At 43.9% G+C, this 24,545-nt stretch overlaps 1 protein-coding gene across 4 annotated transcripts in view; it reads right to left on the bottom strand.

Moving 5' to 3' along the window:
* Nucleotides 1–24,545, bottom strand: part of ARMH3 (armadillo like helical domain containing 3) — a 217,599-nt gene that overhangs the window by 117,014 nt on the left and 76,040 nt on the right. For all 4 annotated transcript variants that reach the window (XM_008270392.4, XM_002718677.5, XM_017348512.3 and 1 more), the window contains 3 exons: nt 17,134–17,222; nt 1,638–1,720; nt 591–717 (listed from right to left, as the gene is read on the bottom strand). In XM_008270392.4, coding sequence (XP_008268614.1) covers nt 591–717; nt 1,638–1,720; nt 17,134–17,222 — 299 coding nt within the window. The remainder of the gene's footprint in view (nt 1–590; nt 718–1,637; nt 1,721–17,133; nt 17,223–24,545) is intronic.

The following is a 24,545-nucleotide window of genomic DNA, read 5'->3' as shown; positions in this document are numbered from 1 at the left end:
AGTTTTACTGAGTGGCTTTCTGCTTCTGTTTACCTTTCAAACACCAGGTAGGACCACTGGGCCCTCTCCCCAAACATTCAAGCAAATGTGAGCTCTTTCAGAAGTAAGGTATACTCTGTGTATGGCTGCAGAGTAAATTTTCAGCAAGCCAATCACCAAAATTTACAAGAAGGACTTTTACCTAATGCCCACTTCCTCTAATAAGCTATGCTAAAAATATGTAGGTACACTAAGTCTCCTTAAAATCCTGTACCTTCTCAAATCACACAGTGTTCCTGCGGGTCCAAGCTCTTTCACTTGCTGTAGTCAAGTCCCACCTACCCCTGCACCCCCAGCTCACTGGCACTCACCGAATGTACAAGCTTCCCTGCTTCTTTTTCACAAGCAACAAAGGGCTGCTAACCAGCTTTCCACTGAGAGAAAATCTTTTGCCTCCAGGCAAAAGGCCCACCTATAGCTTTCTGTTGCCTGAGAAGAGGACACTACTATATTTCTATTCCATAGCTGTAGAGGAATCTTTTCAAGTTTTTCCTCTTATTTGCCAAAAAACAGACAGCTGATGGACAGAGAAGAGTAAAAAGATATCTTACCCATGGAGTAGAGGTTGTCAAAGCTCTGGTGCATGCGGATAATCTCATAATAAAGTTCATCATAGCTGCTGGGGGTTGGCAGGAATGTGTCGCCGTATGTGATAAACATATTAAATAGGTTCACAATCTAAAAAACAAAGCAAAAGCCCATATACAGGCAACGGGTTATGAAGACCAGAAATGTATTCTAATGGCAAAGTGTAGCCAGCTCTCGCTGGCTTATAAAGATTGTTTAATTCTGTTAAATTGTTAGGAATTTTGTAAGTCAGTTAAACACAGCTATTATTAAACTTCACTTGTACAAACATAATTAAATAAATTATTAAAAATTATAATAAATACCAAGCCTTATCACTTCTGAATTATTTTCTGTCTTTTCCTGCTCTTGACACTCCTGGGATTACGCCACATCTCTTCCATCTATGGAATGGAATACTACATAAAGCTGTGCTACTATATACCTCCTCCCACCCCTGCTTGACTCCGATGTCACACTGACAGCTTGAAACTGACCATGCTGGCTGTAGTTATACAATGGAAATCAGTTCCAAACCAAGAATTTCTCCCACTAAATGAATGTTGAACATTTACGAACACATTGGGTAATGTCCTAAGAAGATGGCCCAAAGGCACAATGGCCTCCTTATAACCCAAAGAACTAGCCAGATAAACAAACATCTGTGATATCCCTCAGAAACCAAGTGCAACCATGATGCAATCACTCACATTCTAGAAGCACTGCTATATGCCAACACAGAGACTGTAGTAGTATGGTACAGGCAGTCTCAGCTGGGACCAAGGCTCACCATTCACACACAGAAATCTGACCTATACGTGGCCCTGCCACACAACACACTCTCATGACAAGAAAAGAGTCCTGGCTTGCCAAAGACACCGGTGAGAATGGAGAATTCTGTACAAAAGCAAAAATATAGCCTGGTTCCCTCTATAACTTAGTTCCCAAACCACCAGCTCCAATTTTTAAATCAATCCATTTCTACCTTAGCAAGAGGCTTCAGAAAAAGAAATATTTGTTTTGTTACTCACCATAAGAGCTAATGTAAAAATGTTGTGTTTGGCCAAAAGTACAGTCTCATTTGACATAAGGAACTTCAGCAAATTTATCAAGGCTTTAAGAAAAAAAAAAAAAAAAGGTATCAACAAGCTATTCAAACTATAATCAATAAAGTTAAAGAAAAACAGGCTATCTCTACAGCTAGAATGAGTAAGTCTCAGCTCCCGAGGTCTTTCAATAAGCAAAGAAAGGGGCATACTTAAGGAAAGCACTAACCTTACCAGGCATGTCTGTTTATTTGCCCACGGATGATTTTTTTTAAATCTACTTCTTTTTACCACTTCTTAAATAGCAATTAAGCTCAGAAATGTGACTATAAAACTGACATCTTGGTGTTCTAAATTTACTACCACACGGTGATCTCCTCATGAAATCTGCGCAATTTACAGGTCAAAACGAGGGCCCCCCTTTCATTCTAGGCTGCTAGCATCTACTGTCACCAGTCTTAGCCAACATCACTGCTAAGAGGAACATGTTATCAATCCCAACTGGTCCCCAGATGCAATAGGTATATGATAACCTACAGCTCAGCTTCAGCTCTGGGTGGGAAGAGTTTACAAAGAGAGGAAAAGCCTGTAACTGTTCCAGCTATTCAAACAAAGAGCAGCCTCCTGCCTTCCCTTGACAATGACAACATTCACCAAAAGGCTCCCTCTCTGCCCAGCGATCCTTACTGAGGAATGGCTGAAACCCAAGCGATCTCAGTGAAGAGGCTGACTGCCCAGTCTCCACATCAACATCGTAGCTTAAAAGACATTTTACAAATACTAAGCATTAAAAAAAACTCTCAGCTGCTTTGCACTCATTCACCTAGGATATCTGTCCATGAACAAATTCTGCTTCATGCCCACTGTGAATAATGCTCCGTACATAGCTCCCTTATTTGAAAGGAAGCCATAAAAAGGGGGTTCAGCATCTGCAACAGCCTGTGATCCTCCTGTTCTCCCCTTTGAAACTCCCCCCATAAAAGGCTGACCTCCCCTTTCTATGATCATTTCTGCTTCTTTGCCAGCAAAGAAGTCCACTCTGCCAGGGCTGCTGTCTGAGCTTTGTATGAAGTTAACTGCCCTTGGAGATGGGATGTGAGCTTTGATTTGGAACAGCAGGGAATAGTTAAGTAGGACTGGGACTCTCCAGACCTTTGCCGCCTCTCACAAACACCCTCACTCTCAAACCACTTGAAAGCACAGGTACACTACAGAAACAGAAGCCAGGTAAGGATAAGAGCCCGGTTTCACCTACATTCTACTTCTAAAGCCTCATTCTTCCCCTCAAATAGCAAAATGGCCTTCTAGAAATGAAGGGGGTAGGCTCCTCATTCATGAAATCTTTACCCCTTCCCCAGCTGAAGTCCTCTGGGGCTTCACAATGGAAAAATGACAGGTATCTGGCCCTTCAGATGGTGTCCATTAAGAAGCGATCTGTTGAACTAGACAAAAAATAATTTTTTTAAAGCTCCATAGAAACCCATTTTAGATCACACAACCTGCTTAGCTCCTACCAAGAACTTAGGGAATGAAAGGGGCTAGCTAAAATCCACATAAAAATAAGTAATATCAGCCTAAAAACAACTCTCCCTAACAAAGTTCACTTTGCTGAGCTATTTAGGGCTGCCTACCTAATGGCCTAATCCGAAAGGTTAAACAAGCCCTGTTAATGGATAAAACATCTGACAATCAGACTCTGAATTCTCAGGAGACAAGAGAAAGGGATGAGAAGCATGCAACTGTTAAAGAAAGACAAAGCAGCTTTTGCACACGTCCAATCAGCAGGGGCTTTTGTCCCCAGCACACACAGTATAAAGATGCAGCTTCAGCAGTGGCTACCTGGTAATTAAGAAGCAGGAAATCTAGAAGAAAGGAAGTGGGAACAATGATTTATGGCTCCTCTGTTGGACTACAGCAACTCTTGATCTCTGGCATTCAGTCAATGATGACAAAGTGATAAATACAAGGAGAGGAAGAAAGTGATTTTGGCACAGGTCAAGAGACAACCTGTGTCCCAACTGCCACAGACCCTAGCAGAGCCCAGCAGTACTGAGAAGGAGAGTAGTAGTATCTTAAGTAAAAAAGAGAAAATGAAAAAAGAAAGCACATAACAATCAACTAAAACTGTTTCTAATTCCTTTACTTAAGGTTGTCCCCTTCAAAATTATGTCCTGCATAGAACACGACTGGAAAATGACTTTAAAAGGAGCCCAGATCTCCCTTGTTTATACAAAATCAGAACCAAAACAAAAGAACATGGGTATTTACAATTAATACCAAGCTTACTACTAAGTTATTATGGTTTAAAGCTTTGCACAGGGTTTAGACAGCAGGCCAAAAAGAGTACTCTGTTTCAGGGGCAGTTTCAAGGACAGCAGAGAATAGAGATGAGACACTTAGGAAGTCAGTGCCAACACACAAGCAGCCCAGAGCTCAAGCTGGCCACCTCCTGGTTCACCCTCCTCCATCCACACACGCATTTTTAGAAAACTGCCCTTGATCCACGTGTCCACTTGATGCCATCTGGGCTCACGACCAACAAACTGTTCCAAGGACAGTCACACAAGTAGCAGTACATAGAGGGAAGAGGGAAGATAACCACAAAAGATAAGAAGTTGATAGAATAAACATAGTATTATTAATTAGTCATATGTCTTTAAGAGTTTGCTATCAAGTATAGTACATGTAGTCATTGTGAAGATATGAGGGGCAAGATGTACTTCTTTTTCCCTCTTTCACCCTTCAGTTTACCATGCTTCTCATTGGTAAACAAGAGTTTTAAAAAGGAAGCAAGGTATAAAGGGCTTACACCAAAAGGCCTCTTGCTCAACAAAGGCCTGACTCCAGGACTAATTCCTGTAGGAACTCAAAACTGTGTCGGCAGTTTTACCCAGGAGGTGAGTAAGGACTACTCATCCCCTGAAGGGAATGGCACAGTTCATGAAGAGAATATCCTTTTAGGTTAGAAGAAGTTTGGTAAGCGAGACTTCCCAAGCCTTAAGACACAATACCCTTAAGTCCCATATTCCACAGCCCAGAAAACACCAACACCAGACATGTCACAGATGAATGCCATTCCTCCCAAAGAGTGACAACTACACTGATACCTGTGCTAGAAGTCTGCACAGAGCACCTCAAACCCTCCTCTCCTCTAATGCCCTCACCCTTAAAAAGAAACACCTAACTACAGAAACCACCTCCCCAGCTGAATTCATCTCTTTCAAAGTCAGAAAAATCATGGTCATAAATGGTAAGGATGGCAACAAATTTATTAGGTACCTGCTGGGTGCTAAGTATTATATAAAGCACTCAAAGTACATCACTCTCATTGAATCCTCTTAATTATCCAAATAAAGAGGTATTACTGTTTGCATTTTACAGATGAACAAACTGAAACTCAGAAACTTTTAAGTTACCCAGAATCACGGAGCTGGATGAAACTGAATTACAACAAGAGTGGCAGCCCAGGAAGAAGATCCATGAGCTTCCCCCACAACCCCTACCGCCACTGAGGTCTATAAAACTACTGCTTCCACCTAAACTTCAATTTTAAAACTCTGGGTGGGGCAGGTGTTTGACACGGTAGTTAAGACACCACTTGGGACACCAGTATCCCAATATCAGAGTGCCTAGGATTGAGTCCCAGCTCCATTTGATTCCAGCTTCCTACTAACGCACATCCTAGGAGGCAGCTGGAATCAAATGGAGCTGGGACTCAATCCTAGGCACTCTGATATGGGATACTGGTGTCCCAAGTGGTGTCTTAACTACCGTGTCAAACACCTGCCCCACCCAGAGTTTTAAAATTGAAGTTTAGGTGGAAGCAGTAGTTTTATAGACCTCAGTGGCGGTAGGGGTTGTGGGGGAAGTACTTGGGTTCTCTGCCACCCATGTGGAAGATATGGATGGAGTTCCTGGTTCCTGGCTTTGGTCTGGCCCAGGCCCAGCTGTTGGAGGCATTTGGAAAATGAACCAGTGGATGGACGATCTCTCTCTCTCTTTGTGCCTTTCAAATAAAATGAAAACTTTTTTAAAAAATGAAAACATCTGTTGGGGGTAGGGGGTGCTTGCTATCTAGGGCCAATACCTATACTCGTCACACACACACACACACACACACACACACACTATAATTGCCCCTTACAGATCAAAGTGGACAAAGGAAAATTCCTATCAGATCAGAGTCCATCTCTCCTCTAAGTATCTCAGAACTTCACTCCACTGCCTTGGGACACTTTAACTTGCACACACTCAAATAGAAGAGGTTGAAAAAGGGACTCAAACAGATACACATGTACCCATGTTTATAGCAACACTATATCGAACAACCAAAAGGTAGAAGCAACCCAGTGTCCATCAATAGGTGAATAAATAAAATATAGTGCACACATACAATTAATTATTTTTCAGCCTTAAAAAGGAAGGGATTTCCAACACATACTACAACATGGATGAACCCTGAAGACATTATGTTAAGTGAAATAAGCCAGTCACAAAAGGACAAACACTGGGAAAGGTACTGTGGCACAACGGACTGAGCTGCCATTCCTGACACTGACATCCCATAGCAGAGTGCCATTTCAAGTCCCAGCTGCTCTGCTTTTGATCCAGCTGCCTGCTAATGTGCATGGGAAAGCAGCAGAGAATAGCCCAAGAACTTCAGGTCACTGACTCCAATATGGGAAACCTGATGGACTCTGGGATCCTGGCTTTGATCTGGACAAGCTCCAGTCAATGCAGCCATCTGGTGTGTGCAGCACAGATGAACGATCTCTCTCACTCTCTCTGTGTCACAGTGCCTTTCAAACAAATAAATATGTTTTAAAACAGACAAATACTGTCTGATTCTACTTATATGAGCACAGTTAACCCACAGAGTCAGGAAGTAGAAAAGTGGTTGCCAAGGGCTGGTAGAATGGTAGATTGAGGAGAATGAGGGGTTAGTGATTAATGAGTTCTTAATTTCAGTTTGGGAAGAGGAAAACAGTCCTGGAGACAGACCGTGGTGAGGATAGCACAGCAATGTGAATATACTTATTAACATCAGAAAATATATACTTAAAAAGTCACAATGGCAAGTCTACGCTATGTGTATTTTATTACAAATAAAAAACAAGACTAAGAGGTCCATGTCTTTCCTTCTCGAGAGTTCCATGAGTCTTACCCACACCCCAACCCCCAGCTTTCTGCAACCCCTGCCTGTTGACATTCTCATCATGGGACCCCATACTGAGCACAGGGTCACAGAGATGAAGATGCTTCCTCACTGACGGGGAAAAGGAAAGAAGCCAAATACATACTGAAGAAGCAGAGGGTGCATGGACACTTGGGCAAAAGAGCAAACTGAAAATAAACCCTGAGCAGCTTCAAGGCAACACTGTGGCAATCATCAAAGTAATAATTAAAGGCAACTACCAGTTTCCTACCTAGTTTCAACCAACCCTTGGTGAAGAACCTTAAAAATCAAACCAAGATGGAGTGACCTAAGCCAATACCATTAAAACAAGAAGTTACCTTTGCCCCAAATAAAATTAAAGTTTAAAAATTATAGCCCTAAACTTTTTCCCCCAAAGCTAAAATTAGGTGCAGCTATAAAAATAAGGGACCCTATGCTTAGCTAGCTGCGACACTTGTGCCTGGCTGTGCTAAGACCTAACCCAGTTTGTATGCCTCCTAATACTCAAATAATGGTGTGGGAAGCGGGACACCGCTCTCCCACCAGGGGAACAAAGGGAGTGAGGTGTCGTCCCCCTCAGGGTGAACAAGATGGCGCTGGCAGGAAAAGGAACTACTAAAGAAGTAAACAACAAAATGGCAACGAGGTGCATGCCTCCCATGTGATCCCGTAGCTGATTGGATAGAAGACGCATGCCCTTCACATGATCAGCTCACGGATTGGACTGCTGTGTGCATGGCCTCCCATGTGGTCCCATAGCTGATTGGATAGAAGACGCATGCCCTTCACATGATCAGCTTGCGGATTGGACTGCTGTGTGCATGGACTCTATAGTGCTTTTGATTGGTCACTACGGGTATATAAACCGTGTGGCTTTGTGCTGGGGGCACTCTCTGGACTCCTGAGTTCAGGAGGCCCATCTGCACAGACGCCAAATAAATCCTCTTGCTTTTGCATCAGCTGGTCTGGACTCTGAGTCTTTGGGGTGTGCCTCTCGACGTGTTAGCATCCTCACTCCGAGGGTCTAACATTGGGAGCCTGGTGTATCACAACTGGTGAAACAGCATGACAGCAGTAAGTTAGGGGTTCTGACTTTCCTGCATGTAGATGCAGGTGGAACAAAGGACAGCACACAGGCTCTTAGGAAGCTGAGTCAGGGCTGTGTACCTTAATGGTTCCACCATCCACCTGGGAATCCTGTCGTCTTACACAGGCTCCTGTCACCCAACACGCACCCTTGTTTATAGGGTGATTCCTAGCATTAACTTTCCCACACAATAAGGACGTCCCAGATTTTTTTCTATCTGCTTTCAATTCAGGGGATAGGAAAGACATAGCAGCAAATCGTGTTGCCATGTAGAAGTACAATGAATAATGGATATGGGAACTTCTCCAGAACTGAAACTTGTCCCCTACATTGAGGTAAACCAGGTGCAGAGAGGAACAAGCCAACCACAGGAAGACACAATTAAGTGGTAGCTCAGACTCCTGCCTTGGAGAAGCAGAGGGGAGACTTAATTACAAAACCAAGTGAATGACATTTAAATAAGATTAAAAACAGGAAGGAGACAGAGAGCCTCCAGCAGAGCAAAAATAAATGTCTCCAAAGAATCAGGTCAGAGAGAGCTATTTGAGCAGCTTTCATAAACTAAGAAGTGAAAGAGAAAGCAAAAACAAGACTCAGCCAGATTCTATTTTGTAGCCTGGCATGGAGCTAGGATAAGGTGCCACAGAACCCAATTCAAAACCTGCTCATTATTGGAAATGGATAATTTCACAGTGACTGATAAAAAGAGAAATATTAGCATCTCCCTTGCTTATAAGAGAAGTCAAAGAATTCAAAGGACAGGCTGGAAACAGCACTAGTGTAACAAGCTAATGCCACCAAAACCCCAGAGGCACTAAAACTCCAGCCAATTCCAGCATCTCTGGACAAAAATCACCAATTACCCAGGGACATTGCCAACAATCAGCAGGCTCACTGTCAATCAGCAGAGTGGTACAGAAGGATTTAGAAGCCAACACCTGCGAGTAGAATAATTTAAAAATACACTAGGTGGCTTCTCAGAATCAGGCATCTGTCTGGCTGCAAACCTAAGCATCTCACTCACACAGGCCTATGAATCAAACAAAATAATGAAATGGCTTTGGTTGTGTGCTATGAGCCTCTCCAGGTGAATGGAGCACACAACTCAGTATGTCAACAGCTGTATAGCCAAAAGGTTCCCCACCCCTCTAACTGACCCAAAACAGAATTCCTTTCTGTCTTTCCTATTTCCCTTGCTGTAGATGGATACCTGCTAAATGGGAAAATAAGGTTCTCAACTATGTCATGTTCTCATTTATGTAGGGACAATGCAATTCTCACAGTTACCACTCATCCTCTTCTTTATCGTGACAATGAACTTCTAAAAAATATTTATTTATTTTAAAGTCAGAGAGAGAGAGATAGACCTCCCATCCACTGGTTTACTCCTCAGATTTTATACAATGGCCAGAGCCGAGCAGGCTGAAGACAGGAGATTCATCCAGGTCTCCTCCCACATGGATGGCAAGAGTCCAAGTACTTGGGCCATCTTCTGCTACCTTTCCTAGGCTATTAGCAGGGAGCTGGATTGGAAGTGGAGCAGCCAGGACTTGAACCATATGGGATGCTGGTGTTGCAGGTGGCTCTACCTGCTATGCCAAAACATGGGCACTGACAATGAGCTTTTAATGAAGGTTCCCAGATCTTAGACTTTGAGAAATGCAAGATTACTGTGCAGCTGACTGTCAACAACCTTGGGGAGACATTGCAGGCCCCATGCCACCTGCTTTATTTTCCTCCCAGCATTGCCTAACTGAGTGACAGGGTTAAGTCAACCTTCAAGAAAACTAATAGTCAATCAGACCTCATCTCAGAGAAACCACCTGGTGTAGAACCAAGAACTTTAATTTCTTCCAAAACAAGGGAAGAGCAGTAACAGACCTGCCTGCTCACTCCAGATCCAGGAAAGGATGAACCCAAACCATGTGCCCTTTACCACAGGAAAAACAACCAAAGCACAGCTCCTCTTTCCCGCCCCTCTGACTTGACAAAAAGCGATGGGCCTCAGAGCAGTCGCTTATCTAGACAGGAAGTGACTCCATGTGTGGAGAAAAGAACAGCAAAGATGGATTTCTCACTCAGTTAGGGGCTTTTACATGGAAATCATCTTCTCCCTCTAGCAGGCTGAGCCTATTACAGAATCTTTTGCTTCTGCCAAGTTTCTGAGAGGATGAGAAAAAGATTCAAAACTGTAAATTTTGTATTTAGCCAAATGTTGAAAGGAAAAAGGCTTCTTGGCTTTCTTTTCCAGTCCTTGAGCTCTCTACACTACTGAACAGACGTCTCTCGTAACTACAGAACCAGAGATACCTTTTAATGCCCTCCGATTATAACATTCTAACTTTAAAGAAACTGATTATCCACACAAGAAAAAAGGCACTCCTTTTGCACGCGGAAGCCAGAGCAATCTTAATTAGGCACATCAAGCTTAGACTATATTTTGTGACATATTTGCCTAAATCAGAGAAAATTAAGGGGAATGAGGAAGAATAACTTAAAAAGTAATTTTAAAAACAAGATAGCAACAGCAGCTGCCAAAATTCCTCTTCCCATCTACTCTAGCTTTATACTGCTGTGTGCTTTCCCACCTAGATACCTTCTTCAAAACTAAAAGCACCAACAATGCAGAGTTACATAAGATGTTAGTTATCATTGGAAAAAGCTAGGTGAGAGGTACATGAAACTCTACATACTATTTTTGTAACTTCCTATAAGTTTATAATTACATCAAAATTAAAAATTTAATAAAGAAACTAAAAGAAGGAGACAAAAGTTTACCCACATCTCATATCAGAGTGCCTGGGTTTAGGTCCTGGCTCCTGACCCCGACTCTAGTTTCCTGCTGATGTGCACCCTGGGAGGCAGAGGGTGATGGCTTGAGTGGCTGGGTCCCTGCTACCCATGTTGGTGCATCTGGGCTGAATTCCTGGCTCCAAGGCATTTGAGGAGTGAATCAGCAGAGGAGAGCTCTCTACCTCCATATCTCTGCCTCTCAAATAAATAAATAAATAAAAAACAAACAAAAAAAAAATCAAAGGATAGTTTCTCAAAACCAGGAGGAGTGCCAAACTGCCAAAGCTATACTTACACAAGAACTACCAAATAATCCATGGCTCAAAGTCAATCTGTCGCTCACAAAATTTCAGTACTATATTGACAACACCTATAGGATAACAAGCTTCCAACGAAAGGTTCTCAATTCTTGGTCTCAAGGTGTACCTGACCATGAAATCATAGGCTTCCTCCAGTGCTGGGTGCGACAGCTGGATCCAGAAAGCTGTGACACTCTAGAGATTTTCCATTTTTCCCAATAGGTGTCTAAAAGGTCAGGCTACATACAATTTCTCTCTTTTTCACAAAGCTGTGAATTCTATTTAGCACAGTGAAGCTGAACAGATTGTTTTGGGGGCTTCGAGGCCTTTCTTCCTGCAGAGAGGCACATGTTGCCTGGTGATCTGCTTCTGAGCAGAGGAGTCAGGAACTCTAAGTTCTAATCATGACTCTGTTTAGATCTGGTTCCATGATCCTTAGCAAGTCATTTAACCCTTCCTTCTATATCTCCACTCTCTTCCCCAACAAATGGGAATAAGAATAATGACATCACGCAGGATATGGAAGAATGAAAGGGTAAGAAGGACTGTGATCCACAGACAAATGTCAAGTGTAAAATGCCAGCATAAATCCGCCTTTCATTCAACTCGTGTTCTCAGACTGTGGAAAGTCACACGATTTGAATGCAGGCTGTGTCCCCAGTGCCCCTATTGCCTGTGGTGGAAGTAAAATAAGCTGACTCTGTGAGGTTCTGTTCAAGTATTTTCTTCTCCAATAACAACATGCTTCTCTCTAAAGATTCTGCTCATTCTTTGGTTAATGACTTAGAAACCATCAAAGTTTCCATTTTTACTTGGTTAAAAGCAATCCACACATCTGTGGTTAAGGAAGAAAGAGCCAAAGGAAAAAGAAATTACCTACCACTCCCTTTCCCAACAACTGCAACAAAACTAAGTTGGATGGCCTATGAAAGGTGAAGCTAGCTCATGAAAAACCTGGCAACACACATCCTACCGGGTTCTAGTATCATTATGATTGAGATTTAAACACCACAGTTGCTGCTTTAAGAGAATGCTGGTTCATCATTAATAGAAGTTCTACATATTCATTAATCCACTTACTTATTCATTTGAATGCTTTCTGAGTCCCTATAAAATGTCAAGTAGTCTGCTGGGGATAAAACAATGATTAAAACACAGACTTTACCCTCCAGGAAGTTTTTTTGAAAGGCAGATACAAGAATCTAAACCAATCAATGCGCAAACAGCAAAAGCAACATGATAAACTAGAATAGAGACCCAAAGTGCTACAGAAACACACAGGAAATGAGACATAGTAAACAAAATAGTTTATGGCTTTAAGTAGTTCAGAGAGGAAATTGCTAAAGTCCCCAGTAGGAATGCAGCATGACTAGTGAGTAAAGAAAAAATATTTTACCAAATACAAAAATGTTCTATGAGAACAGAATTAATTAGGAAGCAGTGAAACATAAAATTAAGACAAGAATTTTTCACATGGGATGGGGGGAGCAGAAGAGGCTTCAGGATGGTTCAAAACTCTCTGAAATCACAAAGATTTATGCGTAAATGGACATTTTTCTGGACATGTTATCAGCCTAGTCTAAAAGGTAAAGAGCTACATTACTAGGATCTTAACCCAAAACCCAGTTTTCTGTCTCCATCAAGGGAGAATTTTAAGACCTAAGCTTTCACACACTAAGACTTCTGGGTAGCCTAGAGGAAAAAGAAGAGCTCTTGGGGCCAGCGCTGTGGCGCAGTGGGTTAATGCCCTAGCCTAAAGTGCCGGCATCCCATATGGGCACCGGTTCGAGACACGGCTGCTCCACTTCCTATCCAGCTCTCTGTTATGGCCTGGAAAAGCAGTAGAAGATGGCCCAAGTTCTTGGGCCCCTGCACCCATGTGGGAGACTGGGAAGAATCCTGGCTCCTGGCTTCGGATTGGCACAGCTCCAGCTATTGCGGACATCTGGGGGAGTAAACCAGCGGATGGAAGACCTCTCTCTCTCTCTCTCTCTCTTTCTCTCTCTGTCTCTCTGCCTCTCCTCTCTCTGTGTAACTCTGACTTTCAAATTAAAAAAAAAAAAAATTAAAAAAAAGAAGAAGAAGAGCTCTCAAACTTCCTTAACTTGGTAAAAAATAATGATTGCTGAAAAAGAGGATAACACCAACAGCTAGGACTTCTTTCTTTGCACATACCGGCTAAAGTTGGCCTAAATATGTTTCCTCAGATACCATGGTGACAGGCATCACAGAGATCAAGTGGCGACAAGCAAGAAGTCAAGACTTGGATCTGTGAAGCCAAGAGTAGGAAAAGCCTACCAAATAGGCCTGAACCCTCACCTAATACAGTTGGCTCCTACTTGTCCATAAGTCCACACCTGGGAATTCCTTACAGGGGACCTTTGGCCATCCATCTCCCCGATAATAAAGGGCTACCATAGCCAAATAGCAACAACAAAAATCAGCACTCAAAGTAGAGTGATACTAAACACCCACAATCCAAACAACAAGACATTTGGACCCCAGCCAATTGCTAGATACCCAGGGGCTTCTATCCTTCTAACACACGACTTATCAGTCTTATTGTAAGTAAAATTCAATTACATTCTGCAGCACACGTATGGGTAAGCGTAATCCACATAAACATATTTGCCATGATGCATTTCACACACCTCCCTCAAATCCATAAGTCTCAGAGGCAAAGAAAGAATGAAAACATGGGCATTCCAACATTAGAGAGGTAGTGCCAGCCAAGTAGTAGGTGGATCCACCCTAGCCACACTTGTATTCACTGAATGCAGTATTATATACTACTATGGGCTCTGACTACATCACATGTAGCACTGTACTTCGCAGCTTTCCTTAACACCTGCTGCTCTGCATCTCACTGTACACTCCATGTAGGAACACATGCAGCCAGGGTTCCAGGAGGGCTCACCCAGTCGACAAAGGAAAAGGATCTAGTCTCACTTGGCAGAAAATAGCAGTACAAATGTCTATGTCTTAGAAACAAGAAGTCATCCATGCCTCAACAATGAAACTCTTTTATACCTCCTTTCAACCCATTAAGGCCCATAGACTGCCTGAGATTGCACACAATTACAAACAGAGCTGAACACAATAGAAAAGTCTCAAAGACACAGAGATCAACTGACCAACAAAGGAGAAAGAACAGTCTCCTTCTTCACAACTTCCTAGCCAGAATGGCAAAATGCTGTGAGTCAGAAAAGATAACTATAAATGACATTTTTAACTTCTTTAAAAAATAATTGCTAGGGCTGGCACTGCGGCTCACTTGGTTAATCCTCCGCCTGCGGCGCTGGCATCCCATATGGGCACTGGGTTCTAGTCCCCATTGCTCCTCTCCGAGTCCAGCTCTCTGCTGTGGCCCGGGAGGGCAGTGGAGGATGGCCCAAGAGCTTAGGCCCTTACACCCGCGTGGGAGACTAGAAAGAAACACCTGGCTCCTGGCTTCAGATTGGCGCAGCCCGCCGGCCGAGGCAGCCATTTGGGGAGGGAATCAATGGAAGGAAGACCTTTCTCTCTGTCTCTGTCTATAACTCTACCTGTCAAAAAAAAAATTGCCTGTTTAAGCAAAAATGATAGCAATGGATTCAGGGATTTATGATGTATATAAAAGTAAAGTAAACATGTAAGTAAAAGTAAGATGTACAACAGCACAAAGCAGAGCATTCACAATAATAAGAGTCAATTCATCCAGAAGATGGGGATACAAGATGGAAACAGGGGCTGGCGCCGCAGCTCAATAGGCTAATCCTCTGCCTTGCGGCGCCGGCACACTGGGTTCTAGTCCCGGTCGGGGAGCCAGATTCTGTCCCGGTTGCCCCTCTTCCAGGCCAGCTCTCTGCTGTGGCCAGGGAGTGCAGTGGAGGATGGCCCAGGTCCTTGGGCCCTGCACCCGCATGGGAGACCAGGAGAAGCACCTGGCTCCTGGCTTTGGATCAGCGTGGTGCGCCGGCTGCAGTGCGCCGGCCGCAGTGTCCATTGGAGGGTGAACCAACGGCAAAGGAAGACCTTTCTCTCTGTCTCTCTTTCTCACTGTCCACTCTGCCTGTCAAAAAATTTAAAAAAAAAAAAAAAAAAGATGGATACAGAAGAGTAATTGGAAGCCTCAGGACCTCAGGTAATCAGACAAGGGCAACACTGCAGGCAATGTGGATAAGGCAATGGAACAGGGCAATGAGGACGAGGATATCAACAAGGAGGATGGGAGAAAAGCCAGAGATCACGGGGGTGGCCAGAGACAGGACAGCCAGGAGAGAAAGGAAAGGGAACAGAATAAAATAGAATATGAAACCAGAAAAGAATCAGAAGAAGCAGGCAGAAACAACTACTGTGCCAGTTATTTAGAATTATAGTATCTAGGGGCTGGTGTTGTGATGTAGCAGGTAAAGCCACTGTCTGTGACACTGGCATCCCATATGGTTGCTGATTCAAGTCCCAGCTGCTCTACCTCTGATCCAGCTCCCTGTTAATGTGCCTGGTAAAGCAGCAAAGATGGCCCAAGTACTTGGGTCCCTGCACCCACCTGAGAGACCCAAATGAAGCTCCTAGGTCCTACTTTGGCTTGGCCCAGCACTGACTACTGTAGCCATTTAGGGAGTGAACCAGCAGACAGAAGATCTGTCTCTCTTTCAAATAAACAAACAAATCTTTTTTTTTTTAATCTTTAAAAAAAAAAGATTTGTTTATTTGAAAGGTGGAGTATAAAAGAGAGGCAGAGGGAAAGCAGCAGAAGAAGGCCTAAGTGCCTGGGACCCTGCATCCGCGTGGGAGACCCGGAGGAGGCTCCTAGCTTCAGATTCGCACAGCTCCGGCTGTTGTGGCCATTTTGGGAGTGAACCACCGAATGGAAGACTTTTCTCTCTGTCTCTCCCTTTCACTGAATGTAACTCTATCTCAAATAAATAAATAAAATCTTTAAAAAAAAAAATAGAGAGGCAGAGATAGATCTCCCTATAATTTCTCTACTAGAGAAAATCTACTAACTCTGGTCATTTCAAATTTTTTTGTCTTTCTTTAGCTCTTCCAATATCCCCTCAGTCCCATACTCACACAATCATAGTCTTCTCTCCTAAAATTCCAAAATGCCACCATTGCCATTTATTCGTATTCTCCTACTCCTCCTTTACCACCATAGGCAGTAACTGCAAAGAACTTGCTAATCCATTAATTAAAGATCTCTACTTCCCATTATGGAGAACTAAATTTAGAAAGCCAAATTGGGTTGGGAGGAAACCATGTGTCACAACAAGAGAGATGAATTCCTTGGGAGGGGACGGGTTATGGGCCTGTTTCTTAAACAGCCTTGACACTAACATACCCTCCTCTGCTGAGAACAGAGAAGCTCTCCCCACCGTGGGGCAACCATTCATCGCTGGTATCATCTAGAGGAGATTTTATTGTACCATCAGGTCACAAAAGCCACAGGACCTATCAACAAGCGGCTGTCTGGGGAATATGTCTCCTCTGCTTTCTTGAAACCTGCAATTTAGCTGCAGAAAAGAAAAGGGTGGCAAGCCAGCATTAATTATACCCTTAGTGAGAACGCCACTTCCCGCCTGCAGGGCGGCAGTGACTTTACCGGAGGACCAAATGGATACAGAGACAAAAGTAAACACTGTAATTTGCTGTTTTGTCTCTGGCACAGGGGGAGTGGTACAACCGACACTGTCTGTAAACAGTAATAATGCCAGATGTAACACAAAGAACAGGACTCCCCCATCTTCCCACCCCCAGTCCTCCTGAGACTACTCATCTTAAGGAAACCCAGAAGCCTCCCTATTGTCCATATGTTGCGACCAAGTGGAACCAAGCGAGCATCTGAGTCTGTACTGACTCCTCCTACCTCACTGTTACACAAAGAAGAATCACTGGAACACAAGAAATAGTCGATTATTTCTACTACCTGACAAAAAGCACAGAGAAAAGGGACAGGAGAGAGCGCATAGAACATGTGACATGCCCAGGTCTGGGGAAGAAAAAAGCTGCAATGTCAAAAAAAAAAAAAAAAAAAAAAGCATACATGAAACTAGAAGCATCCTAAAGAACCACCAGGTTAAAAAGAATCCAGCTAGGGGCTCATAAAAGGTACAAAAAGAAAGAAGATTCAAGAGAGTAAGATACCTGACCAGAGTTCCCGCCAGGTATAATGCAGGCGCACTCGACACTTCTTCTGGTAGCAAAGCAGTTTATGTACTACCTGTATGCAGCGTCTGTAACAGAAGAAAAAACCAGGGTAAGCCCAAAAGTCATGCAGCTCACCACAGATACCTTTTTTTTTTCAGTGAAGTCAGCTTTGCTAAGATCTCTAATGATACTGGGTATGAATGCGTATACATGCAGAACAGCACTTACACATTCCACTATTCTGGTGGATAAATCACGCACACACACAAGCCTGCGCTACCCATTTCCCATATCAATGGGAATAGGGACTGTGACCATTTGTAACTCAAGAGTCAATTAGGAGGCCGGCACTGTGGTGCAGCGGGTTAAAGCCCTGGCCTGAAGCGCCAGAATCCCATATGGGTGCCAGTTCTAATTCCGGCTGCTCCTCTTTCAATCCAGCTCTCTGCTACGGCCTGGGAAAGCAGCAGAGGATGGCCCAACTCCTTGGGCCCCTGTACCCGCATGGGAGACCCAGAAGAAGCTCCTAGCTCCTGGCTTCGGATCAACTCAGCTCCAGCCATTGCAGTCATCTGGGGAGTGAACCAGCGGGTGGAAGACCTCTCTGTCTGTCTCTACCTTTCTCTGTAACTCTTTCAAATAAATAAAATAAATCTTAAAAAAAAAAAAAAAAAGAGAGTCAATTGGGGGACCAACACTGTAGCGTAGTGGGATAAAGCCCTTGTCTGCAGTGTCACGATCCCATATGGATGCCAGTTCAAGTCCTGGCTGCTCCACTTCAGATCTAGCTCTCTGCTATGGCCTGGGAAAGCAATAGAGGACAGTCCAAGTCCTTGGGCCCCTGCACCATGTGGGAGAACTGAAAGAAGGTGCTGCCTCCTAGCTTTGGATTGCTGCAGCTCTGGCCATTCCAGCCATTTGAGGAGTGAACCAGCAGTTAGAAGATCTCTTTCTCTCTGTCTCTACCTTTCTGTAACTATCTTTCAAATAAATAAAATAAATCTTAAAAAAAAAAAAAAGGTCCATTAGGGGGCCAGTATTGTAATGTAGCAAGTTAAGCTGCTGTCTGCAATGCTGGCATCCCATCTGAGTGCCGGTTCAAGTTCCAGCTGCTCCATTTCCAATCCAGCTGCCCGCTAATGTACCTGGGAAAGCAGCAGAGAATAGGCCCAAGTGCTTGGGTCCCTGCACCCACACTGGAGACCTGGACGGAGTTCCAGGTTCCTTGTTGTGGTCTGGCCCAGCTCCAGCTATCGCAGCCATGTAAGCAGTGAACCAGCAGATAGAGGGTGTGTGTGTGTGTGTGTGTGTGTGTATGCACAAACATACATGTAATTATGCCTTTCAAATAAACAACTTTAAAAAAAAAAAAAGTCAAGCAGGTTAAGCTGCCCCCTGCAGTGCTGGCATCCCATATGGGCACCAGCTGGATTCCCTGCTGCTCAACTTCTGATACAGCTCCCTGCTAATACTCCTGGGAAGACAGTGGAAGATGGCGCAAGTGTTTGGGTCCCTGTCATCCACGTGGGAGTTCTTGAAGAAGCTAATGGTTCCTGGCTTTGGCCTGGCCCAACCCTGGTCAGTGTGGCCATCTGGGGAGTGAACTAGGAGATGAAAGATCTCTCTCTCTCTCTCTGTAACTCTACTTTTCAAATAAAATAAATAAATATTAAAAAAAATTATAAACCTAGCAAAAATACTTGCTTCATCTCTGAGAGGATTTTGAAAGCTTAAAATTATATACAAAAACCATCACTTTGTACCCCATAAATATATAAAGTGTAATTTTTCAATATATAATTTTTAAAATAAAGTTTAGAAAGCCATGATTGAAATAACAAAGGAAGGGGCTGACGCTGTGGTGCAGCAGGTTGAAGCCCTGGCCTGAAGTGCCGGCATCCCATATGGGTGCTGGTTCTTGTCCCGGTTGCTCCTCTTCCTATCCAGCTCTCTGCTATGGCCTGGGATAGCAGTAGAAGATGACCCAAGTTCTTGGGCCCCTGCACCCACGTGGGAGACCCGGAAGAAGCTCCTGGCTCTTGGCTTCGGATCGGTGCAGCTCCAGCCATTGTGGCCATCTAGGGAGTGAACCAGCAGATGGAAGACCTTTCTCTCTGTCTCTACCTCGCTGTGTAACTCTTTTAAATAAATCTTAAAAAAAAAAAAAAAAGAGGAAAATGCTGATGAAATCTGCTTCCTAAAAATACAAATCATAGAGTGGGTGCTGTGGCACAGTGAAGAAAGCCACCATATTGGAGTGCCTGGTTTGAGTCCTGGCTTCTCTGCTTCTGATCTTCCTTCTTGTTAATGCACACACCGGGAGGCAGATGGAGTTCTGAGCTCCTGGCTTCTACCTGGCCTAGTCCTGGTTGGTACAGACATTTGGGGAGCCAGAAGATGGTTGATCTCTTTCTTTCCCTCTCTCCCTTTTTCTGTAACTCTGTGTTTGAAATAAATAAAAACAAAACTTAAAAAAATTAATTGGGTTGCTTGTTTTAAAAAATATAAATCTTTTATTTGATAAAAGGTATTTAATTATTAAAATTAAAATAAAATCTTTAAAAAATGCAAGAAAAAAATTTTAAATAACCATTATGCTAACCCATTATGCTAACTTCCATCATTTATATTAGCTTCCTGGTATTTGAATTTTATATAAATGGAATCTTGTGGTAGGTGTATGTACTTTATTGTGCTTGGCTTCTTTCACTCAGTATTATGGTAGTGGAATTTGTATATTTTGTCATGCACAAAAGTAGTTCGATCTTTCTATTCTTATACAGTACTCTCTTGTGTGAATATACCACAATTTTTTATCCATTCTGCTGTTAATAGGTATTTAGATTTTTTCCAGTTTTTGGTCTACTACACATAATGCTGCTAGAGGCTTACTATTTGTCCTTTGGAGAACAAAGAGATGCATACACCTTATTTGAATAAACAGTAAGAACTGGGGCCAGCACTGTGGCATAGTGGGTAAGGCTGCCCCCTGCAGTGCTGGCATCCCATATGGGTGCCAGTTCAAGTCCCGGCTGCTCCACTTCTGATCCAGCTCTCTACTATGGCCTGGGAAAGCAGTAGAAGATGGCCCAAGTCCTTGGGCCCCTGCACCCATGTGGGAGACCCGAAAGAAGTTCTTGCCTCCTGGCTTCAGATCAGTGCAGCTCCAGCCATTGTGTTCAATTGAAGAGTGAACCAGCGGCTGGAAGACTTCTCTCTCTCTCTCTCTCTGCCTTTCCTTCACTCTCTGTGTAACTCTGACTTTCAAATAAATATTGAAAAAACAAAACAAAACAAAAAAACAGGGGCTAGCACGGTGGCGTAGCAGGTAAAGCTGCCACCTGCAGCGCAGCATCCCATATGGGTGCCCGTTCAAGTTCTGGCTGCTCCACTTCCAATCCAGCTCTCTGGAAGATGGCCCAAGTCCTTGGGCCCCTGCACCCCCCTGGGAGACCCGCAGGAAGCTCCTGATTCCTGGCTTCGGATCGGCGCAACTCCAGCTGTTGCGGCCATCTGGAGAATGAACCAGCGAATGGAAGACTTCTCTCTCTCTCCCTCTCTCTCTCTCTCTCTGCCTTTCCTTCTCTCTCTGTGTAACTCTGACTTTCAAGTAAATAAATAAATCTTTCAAAAAAAAAAAAAAAACCAGTAAGAACTGAAATTGCTGAATGAAAAATCGAATGCACAACCTAGTACACTTCCATTCAGTTTTCTAAGCCTTTTTACATCCTCCCCAGCAATGTATTAGATTTCCAGTTGTTCATCATCCTCACTACCACTTGGTATTGCCAGGCTTTTGAATTTTAACAATATTGTTAAACGCACAATGGTATCTCATTACAGTTCTTTTTTTTTTTTTTTTTTGACAGGCAGAGTGGACAGTGAGAAAGAGAGACAGAGAACTATACAATAAAACAATTAGTATTTAAAAAAAAAAAAAAAAGAAAAAAAAAAAAAGAAAGAGAGACAGAGAGAAAGGTCTTCCTTTGCTGTTGGTTCACCCTCCAATGGCCACCGCGGCCAGCGCGCTGCGGTCAGTGCACCGCGCTGATCCGATGGCAGGAGCCAGGTACTTCTCCTGGTCTCCCATGGGGTGCAGGGCCCAAGCACTTGGGCCATCCTCCACTGCCCTCCCGGGCCACAGCAAAGAGCTGGCCTGGAAGAGGGGCAACCGGGACAGAATCCGGCGCCCCGACCGGAACTAGAACCCGGTGTGCTGGTGCCGCAAGGCGGAGGATTAGCCTAGTGAGTCGCGGCGCCGGCCCTCATTGCAGTTCTAAGTTGTCTTTTTCTGATGTGTAATGAGGTTGTATCTTATGTCTGTTGGACACTGACTATCCTTTTTTGTGAAATGTTGGTTCAGTCTTTTGCTCATTAAAGAACGGAAAAAAGAAAACACTTTTGTGACCCAGGTTTTCCAAATTGTCAGGAAATGTAAGTTACAGTTTTCATAGCAGTGTTAATTTAATACATTAATCTGAGCTAGGTATGGTAAGATTCCTACAAAACCACTAAATGTCCACTTCAATAGTCAGTTCATATTATGTTGATAAATCCCTGTTTTTCATTTTAAGTTCAAAGATTCAATGTTAACAATTAACCAGGATCTCAGCCATAGGAATCACTAGTGCTTGGAGGTCTCTAAATTGCCTAACATGCAAAAGCTTAATTAACTGCAGGTTTGAAATCTCACTTTATCACATCCTCCATGCCCTACATGAGCTTAAATTAGGTCAGTGGGAGGAGCGCTTGGTTACTGAGGGCTGGGAACATACCCCTCCATAGCTCAAGGTTCACCACCTAAGTCCAAAGGTTCCTAAGAAACTGCCAGTCCTGTCTTTTTCACTCATTTCTTCAACAGATACTGGGGCTGGCACTGTGGTGCTGCAGGTTAAGCTGCTGCTTCTGACAGCCAGTATCCCACTTTGGATCGCTGGTTCAAGCCCCAGCTGGTTTACTTCCATTCCAGCTCCCTGTTAATGTGCCTGGGAAGGCAGAAGATGATGGCCCAAGTACTTGGACCCCTGCATCCACATGAGAGACACAGATGGAGTTCTGGTTTCCTGGTTTCAGTCTGGCCCAGCACCAGCCACTGCGGTGATTTGGGGAGTGAACCAAATCTTTCTCTGTCTCCCCCACTCTGTCACTCTGCCTTTCAAATAAATAACAATATGCAAAAAAAGAGTTTATTTCAAAAAACCAACATTGACTGTATAATAACTAAATTCTACTGCTTAAGTCTTATTATAACTGAGCTGTAAAGTTCCTAGAAAACTGAACCCAGAAACCTATAGTTTCAAGCAAATCAAAGAGGCTCTGCCTCTTGAAACTGCTCTGACATGAAAGGATGATGCAGAGGGGGCAAAAATAGAAGAGACAAAATAAGTATGCCAAAAGGAAGTTGGGAAAAGTGGCTTTGCTGCTTTTTGATTTATGTAACTTTTCTAGTACACCCTAATTGCAATCCAGCTGAAGGACAGCTTCAAGTAAAGAACACTTTCTGAGTGGGAACTGAGACTGGGGATCTAAGGTTTCCATCTGAGACACAGTATCCTGAGACCCTACTAACTTAACAGACACTACATTAATCTATCAGTGTCAATCAGACAGTTCATGCAATCAGCTACAATTAGGAGTAGTTATTTTCTTGGGCCTCATAGCAGAGGAGAAAAGTGGGCAGAAAAAAAACAGTATTAAACCTCCCTCTGTGGGGTCAAAGCCAAAGGCACCAACCAATGGAATTCAAATACCTAAAGGAGCCGGCACCATGGCTCACTAGGCTAATCCTCCGCCTTGCGGCACCAGCACACCGGGTTCTAGTTCCGGTCGGGGCGCCGGATTCTGTCCCGGTTGCCCCTCTTCCAGGCCAGCTCTCTGCTGTGGCCAGGGAGTGCAGTGGAGGATGGCCCAAGTGCTTGGGCCCTGCACCCCATGGGAGACCAGGAGAAGTACCTGGCTCCTGCCATCGGATCAGTGCAGTGCGCCGGCTGCAGCACGCGGGCCGCGGCGGCCATTGGAGGGTGAACCAACAGCAAAGGAAGACCTTTCTCTCTGTCTCTCTCTCTCACTGTCCACTCTGCCTGTCCAAAAAAAAAAAAAAAAAAACCTAAAGGAGGGTGCGGCAGGGGGTTGGTACAGTGGTTAAGATGTAAGATGCGGGGCCGGCGCCATGGCTCAGTTGATTAATACTCTGCCTGCAGCGCTGGCATCCCATATGGGTGCAGGATTCTAGTCCCCGTTGTTCCTCTTCCAGTCCAGCTCTCTGCTGTGGCTTGGGAGGGCAGTGGAGGATGGCCCAAGTACTTGGGCCCCTGCACCCCATATGGGAGACCAGGAGGAAGCACCTGGCTCCTGGCTCCTGGCTTCGGATCGGCGCAGCGCATCGGCGTAGCGGCCATCTGGGGGTGAACCAACAGAAGGAAGACCTCTCTCTCTCACTGTCTAACTCTATCTGTTTAAAAAAAAAAAAAAAAGATGTAAGATGCTTTTTGGGACACCTGCATCCCATCTGGGAGTGCCTGGGTTTGAATCCCAGCTCCACCCCTAATTCCAGTGTCCTGCTAACGTGCACTCTGGAGAGGTGGCAGGTCAAGCAGCTGTGGGAGACCCAGGTTGAGTTCCCATTCCCAGGCATTTGAGGAGTCAATCAGCAGATGGGAGGTCTCAGGCTCTCTCTGCCTCTCAATACATTTTTTAAAAATTAAGTGCCTAACAGCACATTAAAGACATAAATGAATGGAATATTTAAGTTAAAGTCCTAAAGTTACTCTTCTCTGGAAGATTTAAGAATAGTGCCAATAATAAACTTGTACTGCTACCTTATTAGCCTAATCTACTTGCCCCATTATTCACATCTCTGTTCTCCCTCTAAGCTCTAAATGGTCTTGCAGGAGCCTCAGACTGGATTTAATGAGAAGGCTATGTAAACTGATCCTTCATAAGAGACTTCAAAATCTCCAGCAGTGATATTAAAAATATTTTACAAAACAGAAATATAAAATAGTATAAAAATTACATACTTTAAAAAAAAAAAAATCAAACAATTCCCCAGGTCAGCGCTGTGGTGTAGTGGGCTTTAACCTTCATCTGCAGCACCAGCAGCCCACTGTGGGCACTGGTTTGAGTCCCGGCTGTTCCTCTTCTCACCCAGCTCTCTGCTTATGAGTTAAGAAAGTAATGGAAGATGGCCCAAGTGCTTGGGCCCTTGCACCTACATGGGAGACCTGGAAGAAGTTCCTGGCTCCTTGTTTTGGATCGGATCAGATCTGGCCACTGCGGCCATATGGGGAGTGAACCAGCATATTCTGTCTTACCCTTTCTCCATCTGTAACTCTACCTCTCAAATAAATGAAATCTTTTTGAAAAAATTAAACAATTCCCTTTCATTCTCTAAATGAAATAATCTGTAT

This window comes from Oryctolagus cuniculus, chromosome 15 (assembly GCF_964237555.1).
Source record: "Oryctolagus cuniculus chromosome 15, mOryCun1.1, whole genome shotgun sequence".
Classification (NCBI taxonomy): Eukaryota; Metazoa; Chordata; class Mammalia; order Lagomorpha; family Leporidae; genus Oryctolagus; species Oryctolagus cuniculus.
Note: the sequence above shows the minus strand (reverse complement) of the source record. Positions and strands in the feature narration are given on the sequence as shown.